General features: G+C 38.5%; 1 protein-coding gene across 2 annotated transcripts in view; it reads left to right on the top strand.

The window, feature by feature from the left end:
* Nucleotides 1-21,042, top strand: part of BMAL1 (basic helix-loop-helix ARNT like 1) — a 77,665-nt gene that overhangs the window by 36,222 nt on the left and 20,401 nt on the right. Inside the window, exons 1-10 of one of the 2 annotated variants that reach the window (XM_072985777.2) lie at nt 1,969-2,157; nt 5,305-5,452; nt 6,424-6,444; nt 8,258-8,296; nt 8,830-8,871; nt 16,312-16,469; nt 17,150-17,229; nt 18,223-18,315; nt 18,591-18,708; nt 18,989-19,138. In XM_072985777.2, the coding sequence (XP_072841878.2) occupies nt 5,313-5,452; nt 6,424-6,444; nt 8,258-8,296; nt 8,830-8,871; nt 16,312-16,469; nt 17,150-17,229; nt 18,223-18,315; nt 18,591-18,708; nt 18,989-19,138 (841 nt within the window). In that variant the 5' untranslated portion in view covers nt 1,969-2,157; nt 5,305-5,312. Of the gene's footprint in view, nt 1-1,968; nt 2,158-5,304; nt 5,453-6,423; nt 6,445-8,257; nt 8,297-8,829; nt 8,872-16,311; nt 16,470-17,149; nt 17,230-18,222; nt 18,316-18,590; nt 18,709-18,988; nt 19,139-21,042 lie in introns of those variants that run through there. The other variant, XM_020797204.3, reaches the window with a different exon arrangement.

Consider the following 21,042-nt stretch of genomic DNA (forward strand, 5'->3'; position numbering starts at 1 on the left):
TTTTTTTATACAATTCTAAGAACACGTGAAACATAACATAATTAAAATTACAGTAATTGTATTATCCCACTTCCTCCTCCTTTTAAAGGTACTATAATATTTTATAGCATTTTTTAAAAAATTCCTTTTTACTTTGTAAACAGCTTCTCTCCTGGGTAATGTGATTGAGAGGGTGGTGGCAAATCAGCTGCAGACAGACCTGGAGAAGCAGGAGTGCCTTGACCTATTCCAGTCAGAATTCTGGCTGCAACAAAGTATTGAGATGACATTAGTCACACTGCAAAATGGTTTTAAGGGAGGTTGACAAGGGCAGATGTACCTTGTTGGTACTCCTAGATTTCTTAGTGGCTTTTGATACTGTCAACCACATATCCTACTGGATAGGCTCTTGGAGGTTGGGATCGGGGCCTAGCATTGAGCTGGCTCAAATCCTTCCTCTAGGATTGTGTCCAGAGAGTCCAGCTGGTGTTGTCCCCTTGGACTCTAAGATATGGTATTCCTCAGGAGTCAGCATTATCCCCGATGCTATTTATCATCTATTTGAAGCTCTTGGGAGAGGTCATTAGGAGATAGCTCTCTGTTACCACCTCTGTAGTGGATGCCATCCAGACTCTTGAGTGTTGTCTGGCTTCGGTACTGGAATGAACCAGAGCTAACAGGTTCAAACTAGACAAGACAGAGATTTTATTCTAGGGGTGGGGCTCTGAAAGGTTGAGAGGGATTGCCCCTAGGCTGAATGGCACAGCCATCCTGTTTAGGGACCAAGTGCATAATTTGGGCTTTCTTCTGGACTTGGCTCTATCTTGAGAATCCCAGATTACAGCCATGTCCAGACCAGTCTTTAACCAGCTCTGGCTAATTACCCAACTTTGCCTCTACTTGGATGAGGTCTCGCTTAGGACTTTGATGCAGGCCTTGGTCATCTCCTGCATCAACTACAGCAATGCCCTCTGTGTGGGACTTCCCTTGGGCCTGATCTGGGGACTTCATCGGGTCCAGAATGTGGCAGCCAGACTGGTGGTGAGTGTGAGCAAATTTGACCACATCACCCCAGTTCTGGCTTTCCTTCACTGATTGCCCATTGAATCCTGCATCAGGTTTACAGTTTTGATACATACAAAACTGTCCATGGTTTTAGGTCCATGTTACTTGTTAGTGTCTTTCCTTAATGTCACCTGTCTGATCCACAAGATCATCCCAGTTGAGGCTCCTCCAGATGGCCACCCTGAGGGAGGTCCATAAATCTTGTACAAGAGGTAGTGCCTTCTTTGTGGTGGCTCTAGCCTTGTGGAACCAGCTTCGGGATGAGCTTTGCCTAGCCTCTTTCCTTCTGACATTTAGGAGGCAGCTAAAAGACCTGGCTTTACAGAGAGGCATTCCACACCAACCCTTTTTAATTCTCTTTGCTTTGGTTCCCATATGATTAATTTGTGCCATCTGTTTTTAAATGGCTATTTGCAATTACTTCTAGTGCTTTTATTTTTATTTATCCTCTATTTTATATTTGTTGTAACCGCCCAGAGCAGTGCTTCGACATGAATGAATGAATAAACAAACAAACAAGCAAATGCTTTCTACTTAGTTTCCCAAATTTCTGTTTTGTATATTTTGCTTATATTTAAGTACAACATCTCTAAATTTCTGAATTCTAAACATCATATGATTCTCACATACCTGTTCATGCATTGTGTGTTAGATATATGAGCACTTCATTTTACTTCAACTGTGTCCCATTTTATATATAATCAGCAGATCAAATGCAACTTATTAGTCTTGTCTTCACTTACAGCTTTAGCTCATAATTTGATGCAATCTTTTAACTCTAAATGTCTTCAGAATGATAATGTTTAGCAGGAGGCAGGATTTTGTTGCAGCTAGATCAGTCAGGTTTTGAGAGAGCTCCTGAAACTGACCGGGGCCCCTTTTGTTCAAGGCCCCAATGTAGGGGGCAAAAGGCTGGTCCACTAGGAAAAGTAGCAGAGGTGACAGAAAGGGGAGAGAAGTCAGTGGAAGCTGCTTCTCTCCCCCGCCCCCGAAGTCACATCTGAGTGCACACAGAAAGGAGGAAGCCATGTTCGGCAAAGAGCTGGGATCATCCTTTGCAGAAAGTGGAGGAATATGGAAGGGTATTGGAAAATATTCTGACCAGGACTCTAAGTAAGTCAATTTGTTTTGTTTTATATAAAGAAACCTTTATGGACCTAAAACAATGATACAGAAGAAAGCTGGGCTTAATGAGTCAGTGAAAGCAGATTAGATCGTATACTTCTTCTTCGAGTCTCAGTAGAAAGGAGCCTTCCCCCTGTCCCTCAGCCTTGATCGGGAGAAGGAGAAGAAAGAGAAGGAGAAAGAGGGAGGAGGGGAGAAAGTTATTTTGTGAATGAACTGCTTTAATCAAAGACAAAGACTCACTCTCACAGGACAGTTAAATCATAAACTGTCTAATTACAATGCTGATGGATGAAATCAGAGAATAGAATCTTTGAACTTCTGGATTTAGAAAAAGTTTTTAGATTGTGTAACATCATCAGATCAGAGGCACCTCTCTTTCCTTTGGTACGGCGGTGAAGATGACCATCCCTTCTATAGCCCATAGCAGCTTTTATTGGAAAGGAAGAGGGAAGGAGAAAGACATTAAATGAAAGAAACTATTTTAAATGAAGACAAAGCCCTACTCCCTGGTTACCTACCCCTATTTACTGAGGCTGGAAAGAAAGATCGAACTACTAATGTTATTTGCAGCAAGGAACTGTCTGTTCCTTTAAATACTCGTTGTTTTGACTTGTGGACTGTGAGAACATTTTAAGGAGAGAAGCGCTAATCTACATTGTGAATGGGCTATGTAAACAGTGTTGTATGAAAGAAAAGTAAGGCAACAGTGACACCTGTTGGAAAAAGACCCATATAGCATCTTTTTTAAAAAAAAAAATGGAAGTATGGCAGCGAAAGGAGGAAAAGAAAGAAAAAAAACTCAAGAGGCTCACCGGTGCAGGAAGAAAGTCTGAGTAAATTATTGGGGCAAGAGGCATTTAAGGATTGGCAACAGAACAGTCAAGATATGTTATCCACAGGATTACAGCAGATATGAGGAGGAATGGCTCAGCTATCTGAACAAATCAAAGATTTAGGGATGCAAATGACTGATATTAAACACCAAATTAAAGAAAATAAAAAAGAAATAGTCAAAACAGCAAAAGCCTAAAAAAAAAAAAACAGAAAAAAGGGAGACCATGAATGCAGAACTGGTAGAAAGAAAACAAAATGAAATCAACCTACTGAAGTTACAAATGGAGGGAGCCAATCTCATTCTTAGATTCCAGAATCTTCCAGAACAAAAAGGTGAGAACACAGTGCAATTGGTAATTAATTTTTTAGTCCCACTTATGGAGATGCGACCAGAAGTACAGCAAAGTATAGATACAGCACGAAGAATTAATACAGCATTCAGCAGGTATAATAAACTCCCCAGAGAAATTCATGTTAAATTCACGAGAATGGTGTTCAAGAAGAAGTTCTAAGAAACATGCAAGATAAAGAATCCACTGTAAGAGAGAAAGAAATTAAGATTCTGAAACATATCCTGTGGCAAATAAGACAGAAAAGGAGACAATATGCGGAGTTAACATCTCCTGGGAACGAACTCCATTACATATAAGTGGTTGATACCTGGTATCTTTTTCCAATTCCAGTTGCAGATATTATATTAATTCAACAGTGAAGGCAGGAAATGGCTGGATAGGAAAGAAGAGAAAAAGGCAGATGAGAAACAGGAAGAAGCACAATCAAGTGGACCATCAGGATCAAATTCAGAAGGAACCTGAGCTAGAAGAAATGGAAAGCACCAAAGGAAAGTCCACCATGGAAACAAGAGGATCCAAGAAGAGGAAAGAAAACCTTAAAAATGGATCAAATGAATTCATTTTTAAAAAGGGCGTAAAATTCTTGCAGTCAATGTAAATGGCTTAAACTCACCTCAAAAACGTAAAAGAATTTACCAAGAAGTGCAGGAGTTAAAATTGGATATTATCTGCCTCCAAGAAACTCGTATGAAAAGAATAGATCAATACCTATTAGAAAATTTTTAAAAACTCAGAATTTTTTAAGCTAACATAAATGGCTTAAACTTCAACCCAAAGATATACAAGAATTTATGAACAAATACCTGTATAGAAATTAAAATTGGACATTATCTACCTTCAAGAATTATAGTATGAAAATCAAGAACTGTTCTATGAAAAAGCCCCAAAAGAAATAGCAACAAGAGAATATATCTAAAATATATGAAATGTGTTTAATAAGTGTTGGAAACATAAAATACAGGAGGGTACTTTCAATCAGGCCGGGGGACAGGTAGGGAAGCAGAAAATTATTGGAGATTAACACATGAAATGTTGGGGAAAATTTGTATTTTGTGCAATATTATTTAAACTGGAATTGTGTTTATTGGATATTATGCCTGAGCATATAGATAAAGAAATTAGACATTTGATAATACACATAATTACTGTAGCTAGGATACAATATGGGAAATAGTGGAAGAAAGGAGAAACACGGTCATCTCATAAAGAATGCAAAAATTGTGAATGATTTTATAGCTGGACTCGAAATATGAATTGGAAAGCATAGATAAAAAAAGAATGTGAAAGTCCAATCAGTGAATGGAGAGATTAGTAACTAGCAATTCTGGTAAAACCTGTTTTTTCTTTTTTTGTTATCTTTTTATTCTAGTATAATTGTATAAGTGGACGTAAAAGTACCCTCTCGCTTTCTGGAATTTTACCCTTCCCCTACCCATATCTACTCACCTAGCTCCCTATCCCTAATCCTATCCCTATTGAAAATGAATAAAATTTAATTTAAAATATCATAACATTTAGCAACTGAAAGACTGACCATTCATAATACTACTATTAACTTATTCATCCTTTTACAGACATTTGCGAATTTCTGCAATGATCCCAGTGGCAAAAGCCATGGGAATGACTTCCAGATTCATTAGTGACACAATTGAGGTAGCCTTGGGCAAATAATTATCTCTTAGATTAGATGACCGTTTGACATTTCTTATCTGCCCCTTCTAATATAGTTAAACATTTGGTTTCCTTTCATGAACGCTTGCATGTAAACACACATACACATATGCATAGTTGTTGTGAGATGAAATAAGCAATCATTGTAAACCAGGTTGAGCCTTAGGAGTAGAAGCCTTAGGAGCAGAAGGGGCTATATATCTGTATGTTCTTCTGTTCTTGTGATATAAAACTTCAGTAAACCAATGTTAGGTTTTTTTCCTGGTAATTTTAGACAATCCAATGGCTGACCAAAGGATGGATATTTCTTCAACGATCAATGATTTCATGTCACCTGGTTCTACTGACCTAATATCCAGTTCTCTTAATCCTTCGGGAATGGATTGTAATAGGAAAAGGAAAGGAAGCTCAACTGATTATCAGTAAGTGTGTTTCCAATTAGTATTACATTTTACTCATGCCATTTCTTGAAATTACATTTTCATTAAGAGGTCTGTGCTTTGTTTCCAGCAAGTATAAAAAGTGATTATGCACAGAGAATGGTTAGCCCATCACAAATTACAAATATGATGGTTTCCTGTGGATCCTCTTCATCATAGGGAAGTCACTTGGGGCTGAAGGACAGAGGAGAGTCAGACATTAGAGGACCACCACCACCACTCTGAAATTTGGGAGCCCACAAGGGCTTCCTAATGATATAATGGATCCCAAAGGGAGCCTTGTTGGGGTGGGGGAGCATTATCCACAACTTCTTAATTTCTGAAAAGCCACCACAGCTGATGACACCATCTGCTTTACACAGTATAAATTATGCTGCTGGATTTCAGCCATTGCCTTTTGAAACAAGTTCAGCAACTTGGCGGGGAGCAACAAAGTACATATATACTTTTATATTACATATAAAAGATTGTTTTTTATATAAAAAAATTAAGGTGTACTTGTCCCAAGTACTTACATTTATCAGAAGAAAGACATTAAAAGGTGACTTCTTATTCATTTGTTGATATAAAGTTAGAAGTAAGATTTAAGTCTTCATTTGATGTTCCAATCCTGTTTTTTTTAAACTGTTGCTGCAACTGCAACACATTGAATTGTGCTGTTAAATTGGAGGGTGTCTCCTCAGGCTCTAAATCTTCAGGGGTCACTTCATTCACATAACCCTCTTCCTAAGAGAATATCTGCAGTACCTGCATGCAGCAAGCATACATTTGCAAACATATGCAGCATACGGGATCAGTAGATGGATAGCTTGGACAGTATTAACAATAATATCTTCTCAGACTGTAAGATTGTAATTAGCCCATTAATAACAGAAATTAATGGGCATTTGAAAATGCATAGGCATCCACCATTTTTCAGTATTCAGAGTTTATTGTACATTTTGTCTTTTCAGGCTCGATGGCTTTTCTTTTGAGTAAGTACAAAAACTGTGTCTGTTGGGGGTGCGGGATGTACAGTGCTGACTATGTAAAAGTATCTGAACAAATAATAAGGGATCATACATTGTGCCCATCAGCAATTTATTATATGTTGTGTATTTAGCTTGTGTCTTGAAGTTCATCATTCTAAAAGGATGTCTTTAAAATGTATTTTTGTTTTGCCGTTAATGAAAGCTACCACTTTAAGTTCTATATTTAAACTTAAATTAGGGTGCATTGTTGGCAGTGTGTATCCTACCATCTCTAGTCTGGTATCCAGAGCAGATAGGGGTTGTGAATTCCTCTGAATTCAATACTGCTAGGTGCATGTAGCAACTCACAGATGGTGTATAAAATTAATCACATCTGGTCATCTTGAGTGAAAGACAGATCTCTTGTCTTTGGTAGCCTGTGTTTTACCTTACCACCTCTTATGTCATCTCTAATTTCACAAGACTTTTTGTAGAGGGAGTGGGTGAGGTGTAGCATCTTAGAGGTTCCTAGGGCATGAGTTCATTACAGTTTATAAAGTATATGTTTATTGTAGCTTGAATTGATACATAATTTTAAGATTCATTAGTACAGCTTGGATTCCTGAACCATAATAGGAAGAAGAGGATTAAATAGCATCAAAGGAGGAATTGTTTTCTTTTTTAAAATCTGTTTATGTGTTTTCTCTGCACTGAATGACTCATTAACAAAATTACTACATAGGTTTTCATGACCTAACAGGCATTTGTACTTGTTACATTGCACAGTATGTGCAAACCTGTACAAAAAGATATCTTTGTAGTGAGTCATTTATCTAAGATTTATATACAGTAGGACCCTTGTATCCATGGGAACAATATCTGTGGTTTCAGTTATCCGCACTTTTCTGCGGCCCTATATAAAACATACAAGATGGCTGGCTTGGCAGCCTTTGTTTTACCTCTTTGCTTGTTGCATATATGATTCATTACTATCCATGGTTTCAGGAATTAAAAGTAGATGTTTGTATTTTTAGTGGGGGACTTTTAGTGGGTGGGGAGTGTTTGGGGAATTTTATGTGTGTGCATGTGTCTGGTCTCTGGGTGTCTGTGAATTTCATTGTATGTTGTGTATGTGTGTATGTGTATATATATATATATATATATATATATATATATATATATATATATATATATATATATATATATATATATATATATATATATATATATATATATATATATATATATATATACACGCACACACACACATACACACACACTTACAATGACAATAAATTATTATTATTATTATTATTATTATTATTATTATTATTATTATTATTATTATTATTATTATTATTATTATTAGATCATGGAACAGATACCTCATGAATATGGGGATCCTACAGTATTTTACATCATGATGATTAACCAGAGTACACCATACAGGTGCTTTTCATATGCTCAATTATAGTAGCTTGAAAGGCATTCCTAAATTATTGACGTACCTTGATATCGGCAAGGATCCAGGCTGGTATCTCTGAACCTTTAAACACTTAATTGGATCATGAAGTTTGGTCTGTTGAACCAACATGGGCATTTTGTTAATTTATATGTGAAACAGAATAAAAAGATTTAAATTTGAGTGGTTTAAGGTTGAAACAGATATTTTATGATTTAGAGAGCAACAAAATCTCCCTTTTCAGACAACAGTTACAGTTTTATATTACGTTTGCTGTTGGAGTGCAAAAGACGTTCTTTGCTTCTGTTGTTAGCAAGACAGTAGTATTTCTGCTGTATTTGTACCATGCTGATGTTTCTTTTGTTCTGATTTTAGTGAAGGGATGGATACTGATAAAGATGATCAACATGGAAGGTATTTATTTATGCACCATTGTTGACATGATTGTTCATTTTGAAAATAAGAAAAGAGCTGTTTGTTGTACAGAGATAAAGGGATGGATGTGCTTCCTGTGTTGTATGACTGAAGTCTGTGAGGATCTAGAGCAGTGGTTCCCAAAATGCTCTTGGACTACAGCTCCCAAACCTTGGCCAGCATAACTAGTGGCGAAGTCTTCTGGGAGTTTTTGTCCAAGAACATCTGGGGACCTAAGGTTGGGAACCACTGTCCCAGAGGACAAAGATAGAGTATAGCACCTAAACAATAGAGAAAACTGAGCTTGGTGAAAAAAAATATATAGTTGTGACTCTTCTAAAATGCAAGTGGAGCCAATGGTTGGGATCAAATGCACAGTGTGTCTAATTATTTGTATTCAAGAAGACTTCTGGCATGAATCTCTATGAACAGTATGCTATTTGCCTCTGTCTTTACCCCCTCCCCTGTCACCTGACAAAGATTCAATGATTTTGGTATCATGACTTGACTTTGGTTGCTTTACTTTCCGTTAGGTTGGAATATACAGACCAACAAGGCAGAATAAAAAATGCAAGGTAAAATTATAACTTTATTTGTTTGCAACCTAGTTTGTGCTGATGATGTGACATCTACAAGTTTTTCTTCATAGTCTCTGTCACTCTTGCATCTGAGGTTTTATTACTGCACAGAGTCCCATTCAGAATGTCTTGGAGCTGAATAAGTTTTGGTAGAAATCCTGCCTTCCCCCACCACACATGCCTACATACATTTGAATGTTTTCTCATCTGCTGCTGTAGTAGTGTCATAGACATGTTCCAGAATATTTATTTGTCATAAGAATAGATTTTTCTTATTATTATTATTATTATTATTATTATTATTATTATTATTATTATTATTATTATTATTATTATTATTATTATTATTATTATTATTATTATTATTATTATTATTATTATTATTATTATTATTATTATTATTATTATTATTATATGTGGGAAAAGTTATTGCAGGGCTCAGGACACTGGTCATCATTAGGGTTCTGTACAGGGTGTCTCTCAAAGAACTACATCCCGTAATCCCTTGTGGTTCCCTCAGAGTTTAACCACTTCCATCCATTGCATTGACTTCTTCACAGAAACAGAATGGCTGACAAAGCCTTCATTCCCATCTGCCATTAACAGAAAACACATGTGAGGACTTTGATTTCTTTGCTAAAGCCATCAGAGTTTTGGCTGGGAGAATTCCTACTCAATTCTGGAGGCTAAAGTCCAAGAAATAAGGAAGTCCCATGCCTACTTCAGATATGTTGGTGAGGGTACCAGTCAGTTGTTTCCATCTGAGGACATTAGATTTTATTCTGACCATGCTTTAAGAATGGCTAAATCTCTGCAGTTTCAAGCAAAGAAATAACCACCAGTATTAAGTCTCATGTTCAATAAAGTTCAGTATGCAGCAACTTACGCCAATGTAATTTTCTGTGTTACCTGTATTTGCTGAATGAAATAATCCCATCTGAAACCTTCTGTGATGCCTCTGACTCCAGGCGAATTGTAAATTTGTGTAGAGTCCAAGGATAGGGTTCAGGTTTTCTTTCTCATCAGCTTGTTCCGAATTCCACTGTAGTGAGGGCAACAGAAGCTAAAGGAAAGGGCAAGGTTCATTCTACACCTGCTACTCGAGAAGGAAATAAACTTGATACCATAGGTTGTTGCTTCTGTTCTTCAGCTGTCCTAGGAATTTTGTATCACAAATTTACAAGCTGCCATGACAGCATACCAAAAATTTATTTGGGAAAAGTTAGAGCCATTCTTGCACAACTTGTCAGAATATCACAGAATGGTGGGCCTTGTTTCACCAGCAAGGAACTCTTTTATTAGATACTCATCAGATTTGTTCTGCAAGGCATGTAGCAGACTTTTATCCTGAAGTGATATCTGCTGCAGTAGCTTTACATTGTTACACTGTGTTGACATGTGCAGGTGTGATGGGATACACTAAAACATGTATTGAGGATTTACTTTTCAGCAACAGTGAGTTCTCTAATAACCATGCTGATAAGTCAGTGGGTGGTTTATTCAGAAAGTGCACTGTGGCCAAGAAAATGGACATCATCACTCAACAACATGAATCTAAACTGTTTAAGTCTCCTTACAACAAACCAAAATCTCCTTGCCAATCACACTAATTCACTCATACATTTTTGTATCAGCAGTAGAAACCTCACTAGTCCAGGTATTGTTCATCCTTATTTGCCTCTAAAAATCATCGAGGAACCCAAACAACATAATTGATCTTCTTGGATATGAATGTCAAAGTGATGTGGACAGGATGTTCCCTGCATAACTGGAAGCAACAACTCTTATGTACATCAGTCCTTGGCACATTGTCATCACTGTCTTATAGGTTCTTTCCATTGTAGCTCATACACAATTAGACCATAGAATTTGTCTTTCTTCCTCCAAAGTTTCCAAATTTCTTCAAGACAAGATTTCTATTTTCCTCGAAAAGAGATGCACAGGTTTTTATTACTGATGCTTTACAGTCCTAAAGAAAAAAGAGGGCTGCAATCAAACTTAAGCCTCAAGGGCATCCATAAATGCATTAAAATAAAGAAAATTGTGTGTGTTGGACATTTTCCCATTGCAATTCATGTCGCTGGCTAGGACAATCATTAAGGAATGAGGTTCACAGTAATAGATCTAAAGGATGTATATTTTCCTATTTACATCAAACACTGACTTTGTTGATTCCTTTGATTTGCCCTTTGGCCACAAGATTTGTTAGTTCACAGATTTTCTTTTTGGTCTAGTCACTGCTTCAAGGGTATTAAAAATGCAGGGCCCCAGTTGTAGTGCATCTTTGTGTATGAGGTATTGCCATATTCCCATGCATAGATGACTGCTTCGCAAAAGAGTCACAGATGTCAGCATCATTCCTGCAGAGCAGAATAAAGTCTTCACTCCCAGGGTGCTTTTCTTTGCTGATGGCTTGGGGAATGCCACCATTCCTCCCATTCCTTGGGTAATTAGGGAAGCTCCGAGAGGACAAACTAATAATAATTACACCATGCAACATTACTGCTTCTCACATGATGGAGATAACATCGCTCATCTTTATTTTTGCATTTGGTTGTAAAAAAAGTATATGTGGACTTCTCAGTTTGTATCTGCCTAGCTTCAGAGGTATCCCTGCCTCATCTGTCTCTGCAGTTTTGATTCAGTTTTGATATCTCCCCCCTTGGTGCCACTGGCTTTGACTTAAACATCTCTCCTTACCTTTAATACTGTTTTACCAGTTGCTTGCCCATCAGCATGTCAAGCTGGGGAGTGAAAAGCTTTAAAATCCATTCCTCCTCCTTGGTATTCTCCGACAAAGAGAAAGTCATTCTATGCCATTCTTAAACCATGGTCAGAATAAAATCTAATGTCCTCAGATGGAAACAACTGACTGGTATCTTCACCGACATATCTGAATTAGGCATGGGACTTCCTTATTTCTTGGACTTTAGCCTTCAGACTGTTTTCTAGATCAGGTGACCTGTATCCTTTTAGTGTTCATGGTATACTGACTGGTGATTTTTTTAAAAAAAATTGAAATCAGAGAAATTTGTTGAATTTGGGATTAGCTACAAATTTTGAATCAGTTGTGAATGAATGGAATAAAAATAAAATGGTAAGGAACATTATTAGAGACCTTTCAAAATAGTTTTTATAAGTAATAGATAAGCCGCATTGTGGAGTACGTTTATATAATAATGACTCTTGTCTTATCCTCTGTAGCTGGAGAGGAGATGATTTATTTCATTTTCCACCTGATAGCCCTTCAGATATTTCAAGATGGTTATCCAGTCACCTCTCAGTCTTCTTTCTGTAGACTGAATATGCTCAGTTTCCTCAACAGTTCTTCATAGGGCTTATTTTGCAGATCTTTTATTGTCCTGGTTGCCTTCATCTGGATATGTTCGAGCTTGTCAATATCTGTCTTAAACTGTGGTGTCCAGAACATGATACAGTATTCCAGATGAGGTGTAAGCAATGCAGAATAGGGTGATACTAGTGCTTCCATTCTAGATCATTTTTCACAAGTACTACGTATATACTGAATTAGTATTGCAGTTCCCATGCTATATTTGTGCATTTCATTTTTCCACCTAAGTTGCAGGCCTTTATATTTTCCTTTATAGAAACTAATTTTATTTCTTTTGATCCAGTTCTCCAGTCTGTTAAGATCCTCTTGAATTCTGTTTCTATCTTCTGAAGCATTGGCTGCCCCTCCAAGTTTGGTGTAATCTGCAAATTTGATGAGCAACTTTAAACACCTTCATTTACTAAAATAATAAAATAGCACAGGGCCCAAGACAAAACCCTTTAGTACTCCACTTTTGTCTAGGATGACAAGAAACTATTGGTGAGCCCCCTTTAGGTATGCTGGTCTACCAGTTACAAATCCATCTAATAGTAGCATTGGCTGTTACATTTGACCAACTTTGACCAGGGTGGTGGTGGTTGTTAAAAGCCTTGCTGAATCACGATATCCTACATCCACAGTAGATTCCTTATGTACAAAGCCTGTGGCACTATTTTTAAAAAAGCTAAAATTAGGCTGGCATTACTTGTTTTTACAAAACCCATGCTAAGTCTTAGGAAGCACCATGTTCTAGGTGCTTATAGATCAGCTTCTTAATTATGGTATTGCTGTCAAGCTGACTGGTTGGTATGTATTCTCAAAGGCTTTCACGACCGGGATCTGATGATTGTTGTGGGTTTTTTGGATTCTTTGGCCGTGTTCTGAAGGTTGTTCTTCCTGACGTTTTGCCAGTCTTTGTGGCCGGCATCTTCAGAGGACTGGAGTAAGAACTCTGTCCATGCTGTGTTGCTGTTTGTTGGATAGTTGCTCAGCAATTCTTCTTTTTCCTTTTTTTTTGGGGGGGGACAACATTTGCTCACCTTGAACGCTCAGAGACCTCACCTGTTATCTGAAAATTCTCAGCAATTATTACAGAGGCTTTCATATTATGCTTACAAGTTATTTTAGTACCCTTGGGTGCAGTTTACCTCATCAGATCTTCTTTCTCATCAGAATTGTTAGTGATTGTGCCTTCAGTATCTCACCTGTAAGAAACTCCCATCCGGTGTGGAGTACCATCTCTTTATTTCTGACTCTGGAATCTCACCCAGTGTTTCCTTAAGATTGTTGAAATTAGCTTTCCGTTTTCTCAGAATAAGAAATCCCAAGAGGGCATGGCCAGTTCCAACCAAAGTTCCCACTATTTCCACTTTATCAACCAGTTCTTCCCTTTTAATTACAGTGGTGCCTCGCTTAACGAGCGCACCGTACAACGAAGAATCCGTATAGCGATCCCTTTTTGGGGATCGCTATACAGAGCTGCCCCAGTCGCCACACTCGCTTTGCGACGATTGGGGCGTCCGGCGGCCATTTTGGAGCCGCCGATCAGCTGATCGGTAGCTCCAAAATGGCCGCCGGATGACCCGAAATGGCCCCCCGTCAGTGTTTTCGCGCCCTCCCCTTGCTTACCGAGGTCACGAAAACGCTGCGGGGGGCCATTTCGGGTCATCCGCGGCCATTAAAATGGCTGCGGACGACCCGAAATGCCCCCCCGCAGCGTTTTCGCGACCTCGGTAAGCAAGGGGAGGGCGCGAAAACACTGACTGGGGCCATTTCGGGTCATCTGGCGGCCATTTTGGAGCCGCCGATCAGCTGATTGGCAGCTCCAAAATGGCCACCGGACCGCGAAAACATCGCTGGAGGGGTAAGTTTGGGCGCCTATTGGAACGCATTAAACTAAGTTTAATGCGTTCCAATAGGCTTTTCCTGCCCCGTACAGCGATGTTTTCGCATATACGGGGCACCACTGTAGATCCAGATTCAGTACAGCTGATCCTCTTGACATTTTATCTACTTTCTGGAAGATGAAGTCTGGCATAGCCAGTGAGGAGTTTGGTGGACCTTGCAGCCAAAGTCAACTTAAAACAACTATCAAGATAGTTGTATCCTGTTATTACTGTGCTCTTTCTGTTTGAGTATTTGGGCTTTAGGAGAGTGTCATCCAGATTCTCATCCTGGTTTGGACAACTGTAGGAGCCCTCTGCAGTGATGTCACTTGTTTTTCTCTCCCTTGACTTTTGTCCAAATGCTCTTGACCTGCATTCCATGCTCCAAATGGATCTCCTCACAGTGGTATGCATCCTTCACATACAATGCTGTCCCTTCTCCTTTAGCCTGTTTCTTTTGAACAAGTTATACCCTTTAATGTGTATATTCCAGTCATGGGTCTTATTCCACCAGGTTTTCTTAATGCCTATTAAATCACTTTGCCTTACTAAGAGTTCAAACTAATTTTGTTTATTTGCCATGGTGAGTGCATTGGTGTAGAGACATTTGAAACAGTTGGTCTTCCCCTTGAGCTATGTCAGAGTTTACCTCTCCTTGCCATTGGCTGATCCCTGTACCACCCACCTTCCTGATGCATCACTGATAGAGATGGGCACAACTTAAGTCAGCACAGGGTGATGAAATTTGTTGGTGTGGCATCACAGGTGCAGCACATTCCTTCTCTCCACCCCACCTCCCCATTCATTTACTCCACTTACAAGCCTCCGCACACCACCTGGGTCGTCCTTTATCACTGACTGCCCAGTCCAGGAAGGAGCTTGGGCTTCCCTCACCCACCTCCTCCAGCAGCTGACCACTCAACAGCTGCACAGGGAGAATCCCCATCCCTCCTTTTTGTCTGAGTGGTTGGCTGCTGGAGAAGTGGGGGAAAGGAAGAGTGAGCTTCTTCACGGATTGGGCAGCCAGCAATGGAGAACAACCTGGGTGGTGCACAAAAGCTTGTGAGTGGGGCAGCCGGCCGGGGGGGTGGAGAGAGGGAACAAGCGGCAACTGTGGTGCCATGTTGACAAATTTCATCACCCAACTTAAGTCATGCCCATCTCTAATCACTGACACTCTTGTGCGGAGAACTTGCTTTCTTCACTCAGAAACATTATCACACACACACCCCAACAAAGATCAATTTGAAGCTCTGTTTGCAGGCTTAGCAATATTTCTAGCAAATATTTTTTTTCACAGCCACTGTAAAGTAAAACCCTTCACTTGCCAGGTGGCCTTCTTCATTTAAGTATAGACCATGGGCAAAGAAGCCAACTCTTTCCAAATAGGATTTTATTGTTGGCTAAATTCTGTGTTCTTGGCATATGAATCTGTAGAATGGGATGTATGAAATAGTGCTAGAGAAAAGAAGGGAAAGAGAAAAGAAGGTATGTTTGCGTCCACACAAGTGTAGATAGCTGAGGTTAATCATGCAAGGTTTCTCCTGGAATTAGTCAATTTTATCCAAAGAGTTACTAGATATACCTTTTAAAATTCTTTATTCTTTCTTATATCCCATTAAAATCCCGATGGGGAGCGAGAAGACCTTGCTGAACAGTGTAGGGTATTAGACAAATACTGCTGTGGGAGGAGGTGTTGCTGAAGGTGGTGGGAAGTGACTTTGCCTGTTGTTTAGCTGTCCAGGACTTCCAGACCTTCCCTAAGTCTGTTTACAAAGTTTCAGGAAGGAGGTAATGGAAATGTGTGTTTGTTCCTGGTCATGAGACTTTGGATGTAGTAGAGTAATTCATGTCTGCAAAGGAGTGGGGTGCCCATTAAGAGTATTAATATGTCTTCTCTCTCTGTGTGTGTAGTTACTTTGAGGCAATTGCAGTGATTTCTAAATAGTTTTTTCCCTTTTTTGTGGCCCAGATAATGCTATTGTTTATATAATTAGTTACCCTCAAAAAAGAAAGACTAATGTCTGGAACTGACAGTTACACAAGGGCTTTCTTACGTCATTTAAATTTACTCTGATTAAACTGTTCACATCTAATAAAGCCATATCTCCAAGTAGCTGAAAATGTAAGAGTAATGTTGTTTTCTACATATGTAGTTAACATTTGCAGTATAGCTCTGGATTCCTGAAATGTCATGATACTTATTTTGTTACAATTTAGGGAAGCTCACAGTCAGATTGAAAAACGACGCCGTGATAAGATGAATAGTTTTATTGATGAATTAGCATCTTTAGTACCAACGTGCAATGCTATGTCCAGGAAATTAGATAAGCTTACGGTACTGCGAATGGCTGTTCAGCACATGAAGACATTACGAGGTAGGTTTAAAATGCCTTGTGTGGCATGTACCATCCCACATTCACTCTCTGAATTATGTTACTTAATGCTTTTCCATGATCAAACATTCCATAATATTTACAAGACCACAGTGAGATAGGCCAGATTTATTATTTTTTGTCTTGGAGAGGAAGGACTGAGACTAGGACAGGAATAGAATACCTGTGGTTATCCAGATATTGTTGTGTTCCAACTCCTAGCAGCCCTACCCAGCATGGCTAATGCTCACTGATGATGGGAACTGTAGTCTATCAACAACTGGAGGGCTACAAGTTCCTCATTGTTAGTTGATGATCATGCAATGGGTTTGTCTGAAGTGGTATATCTTACCATTTACTCTCTACAGGCTTTGAATAAGCCCACTGTGCTTTCATGCTTCTGAAAGGTACAAAATGGGTAAGATATTTTATCATGCCATTATTTATACACTACTAGTTTAATTCTCCAGAACTGCATTAAACTGTAGTCTCATAGTGTAGCGTTGGGAACAATGTCTGATTGGGTTTAGAATTTCAGAGGTTTCTTTAAAAATTAAGAGAAAATAGCCTAAGGACACTGAAATTAGCTGTGCACGTTAGATCTTGACACATACTATACATAACATGACTGAGTTAATTGACTAAAGTGTCATTAATTTTTTTGTTGTTGTTGTTGCTTTAAGGTGCCACAAACCCATACACTGAAGCAAACTACAAACCTGCTTTTCTGTCAGATGATGAATTAAAGCATCTTATTCTTAGAGTATGTATATCCAGGGTTTGTGAATTTGTATATGTTTTTATACCTGTGATGAAATAGAAGTATCAGTTAAATAAATGAAGGTCTGTTGCTTTATGGTATAATTTAGTCTTAAAGCTTTGAAAATTTACTTTTTAAGCTACAGAATCTACATATTGGCTTGAGAACTCTGGGAATTATAGTTCAAAAAACAGCTGTTCCAGTCCTTGGATATACCTGTCTTTCCCAGTCTGGTGCATTTTGGATGTGTTGAACTACAACTTCCATCATTTCCAGCAGTATTATACCAGGCTGAGTAAGGCTGAGGTATATCTTCATTGGGCCCAGTAGGTTGGACAGGGGTGGAGGTTATTGAAACAGTGTTGGTGTTGTATTTTGTGCATCTCTGATCCTGTTGTGTGTCTTATTTCCAAATATTGGGTAAGACTCATAATAATGTTCTGGAATCTGCCTTGAATTAATCTGACCTACTTCCAGCCAGTAGTTTTCTTTTGGTTTCCTAGAAGCCCCTATGGAAAGATTGTTGGAAACAATCCAGTGAAACTGAGTCATTTTTGCCTCCCCTGCTTCCATGGCCTTTTCCACCCACACACAGGAATTGCTCTAGGCATGCTCTCAAGATCCTGAAAAGGTTTGGTTACAGCAAAGGGAGAAAGAATTCAGCTTCTTAGCATCTGCCTCCCACTACCTCCTGTTTTTTCAAAAGGAAAAAGAGAGAGAGAAACAAATCACAGCAGGTTTGTTTATTGCTAAATAATTTTAGGTGTGAATGCCAAGTGATACAAGTAGACATTTGTCAGTGACACATGGTGATTTTGCCTTTATATTTTGACATTGTTTTCAAAAACATTGACAAAGTAGTCAGTCTGCATTGGAGTTATAGCCTTATCTAGGAATGCTAAAATATACACAGGTCAGTTATCACTTTTTGTCATGATTCTAAATGTATGCTAATCATATCATAACAAGGTAATTTAACTTTTGTTTCCCAATTAGGCAGCAGATGGCTTTCTCTTTGTTGTGGGCTGTGACAGAGGAAAGATACTATTCGTTTCAGAATCTGTCTTCAAGATTCTCAACTATAGTCAGGTATTTATAGATTTATTTGTCTGTCTTATAAAGTAGAAAAGACTAGAATTTTGGGAAAGATATTGTTCATTTAAGTGGTGAAACAAATGTGTTGAATTTATGCTCTGTAATCAATATTTGTATCTGTTTGTTTTATGGATTGAATATGGACTGGGCACAAAATCTTATTTACTGTTTGCAGTCTTTATTTAAAATATCCCTAAATTGAACTGAAACAGTGAATTACAGTATGACTGTAATGATTTTAACTGAGTGTATATATTTTGTCTTGACAGAATGATCTAATTGGTCAGAGCTTATTTGATTACCTTCATCCTAAAGATATTGCCAAAGTTAAGGAACAGCTCTCTTCTTCAGATACTGCCCCACGGGAAAGGCTCATAGATGCAAAAAGTAAGTCTTCAGAATGTTTATGCAACTCTAGGGAGTGGGTCACAAGTTCCCATTGACGTGCATGTGAAAATGAGCTATCACAGATCAAGCACAAATGCCACATCACTAGTCATTAAAAGTAATCCTTTCCAGAGATTCATCTTACACATTTGGCTGCAAGTTATCAGCTGTTGAATAAGATACATACTGAACATGTAGTAATGTGCAATAAAGGTTAAAGCCAAGCCATGTTAACCAGTTTGGACTTGTGTCTTTCTCTTCCCCCTCCCCCCACATGCAGCTGGACTTCCAGTTAAAACAGATATAACACCAGGGCCTTCTCGACTATGCTCTGGAGCAAGACGTTCATTCTTTTGTAGGATGAAATGCAACAAGCCATCCGTGAAAGTAGAAGACAAAGACTTCCCTTCAACCTGTTCCAAAAAGAAAGGTACCAGTCATGTACATTGATAAATCTAGATAAATCATTTGATTTGAATTCTACAAATAAGATATTTGCTTGGGAACTAATAAGGCATTGCAACGTTGTAACCACATGAAAGAGACCTGGCCCAATGACTTCTTTGGATAATATGGTTCCTGGCGTTACCAAATAAGTCATATTATTTGCCATAGAATTCTATGGCCTCAGCATCGTATTTGCTATATAAAGTGTTGGTTGGAAAATAGAATTTCAGTTTCTGTCCTACAGTAATTTGTGCCACCACAGAGACTATTGAAGGAGTCATGTTATTGCTGGTATTCAAGACCTTGTGTTCTCATGGCATTTATTGGAAGAGCTGAGGAAAAGGTACACAAAGTCCAGCTCTGGAAGGACAGAATTTATTAACAGTTCAAAATAGCTTTTCCAAGTTAATAAATCTTTTTCAGCATGGGACATTGTGTTCCCTTTTGTCTATCATACCCCCCCTTTCTGCATTATTGGGAAAGATGAGTCCAGTTGTTAATGATTATAGCCATTGCATACTTTATAGATATATAATGTGTGTTTAAACAATTAATATCAACTTGTACATATGCAGAACCAACCAGTACAAATCTTTAATTCTATAGGGATCAGTTAAGTTTTTCTCACAAATCAGCAGCTTCTGAGTGAAGAATAAGTGGTGTCTACAGTTTGCTATTTTTTGTAGCGCTTGTCACATGCACGTTGGCTTTGCTCCAATGTGGGTAGAACTCTGCTCCCATGACGCTCTGTTGTAAGAAGAAAAGGAGGAATGATTTTTTTTCGGATCCCTCCTTCTCCAAGAAGTCCCCTTGTCCCTGTAGTAGTTGCTCTGCAGAGTTGGAGCCCCTTTGAAACAGTAAAAAGTGGCATGGGAGGGTTGCAGAGAGAAAGGGAAGCAATGTTATCTCTGATTCTGCTTTAGTATAGTTTGCAGATCCCCAGCGCTAGCTGCAATTGGGTTGTATGCCTTTCCATGAATAGAAGGAACTGTTCTTCTTGTGTAGGCAGCCACACTGGGAGAAAAGTGAATTAACAATTTAACAATCAAACTTTAGGACGTTTGTTCCTTTCAGTCTTTGAGAAGCTAAAGTGAATCTTATGGCCACTGATACCATGAATGTTTAATGTTAGCTGCCTCTTCATGTTATTTTCCTATCTCTGTATTAAATTCAGTATTCTCTTAGTTGAAGAACCAGGAGGTGAAGCTGTTTCTCTCCTTGGCACAAATTAGAATAATAAACAGTTTAAGAAGATTATGAACCTAGTGACAGATTCAAAATTGAATTTATTCTTTATTACTAGAAATGCTGCTGCATTTGGTTACACTGCTGATGTGTGACTGTTTGTGGTAGATTATAAAATGGCAGTGCCTTCTTGGAATCCTCTGTGTGGCAGTTTCTCTTTCAGAACTATTGATGACAGCTAAAAGTAGGTGACAAAGTATGCTGTATGGATCTCTGTGGTTCAACTTAATCTAGATGTAGCCAAAGCTTCCACCTTAGATCTTTGAGGTTCATCACAATCTACGTTAAGTTAAACTAGCATTTTCTTCTGAGCAGAAAAATGTTCCTGTACATCTTAACAGCTGAATGATACGATTTGATTAAGGATACTACTACTGCATTGCAGTGGGGCACCTGTTTGTCCTCCTTCCACACAGCATCTGTGTAGAATCATGGGAATCCTGAGGAAAGCAGAATCTTATGTTTCTAGATGAAACATATGCATGGAAATGTGTGTATCCTACTGCATTTTGTAGAACTCTTCAGTTGTTGAGCACTTAAGATGCAATTTAACTCATCTCGCTGCTTGTGTCTTTCTTAAATCTTTGATATGAATGAGCCCCATGTGCCATTTTTCACCCATGAAGTACTGATGATACAAAA

This window comes from Pogona vitticeps, chromosome 1, assembly GCF_051106095.1.
Source record: "Pogona vitticeps strain Pit_001003342236 chromosome 1, PviZW2.1, whole genome shotgun sequence".
Lineage (NCBI taxonomy): Eukaryota > Metazoa > Chordata > Lepidosauria > Squamata > Agamidae > Pogona > Pogona vitticeps.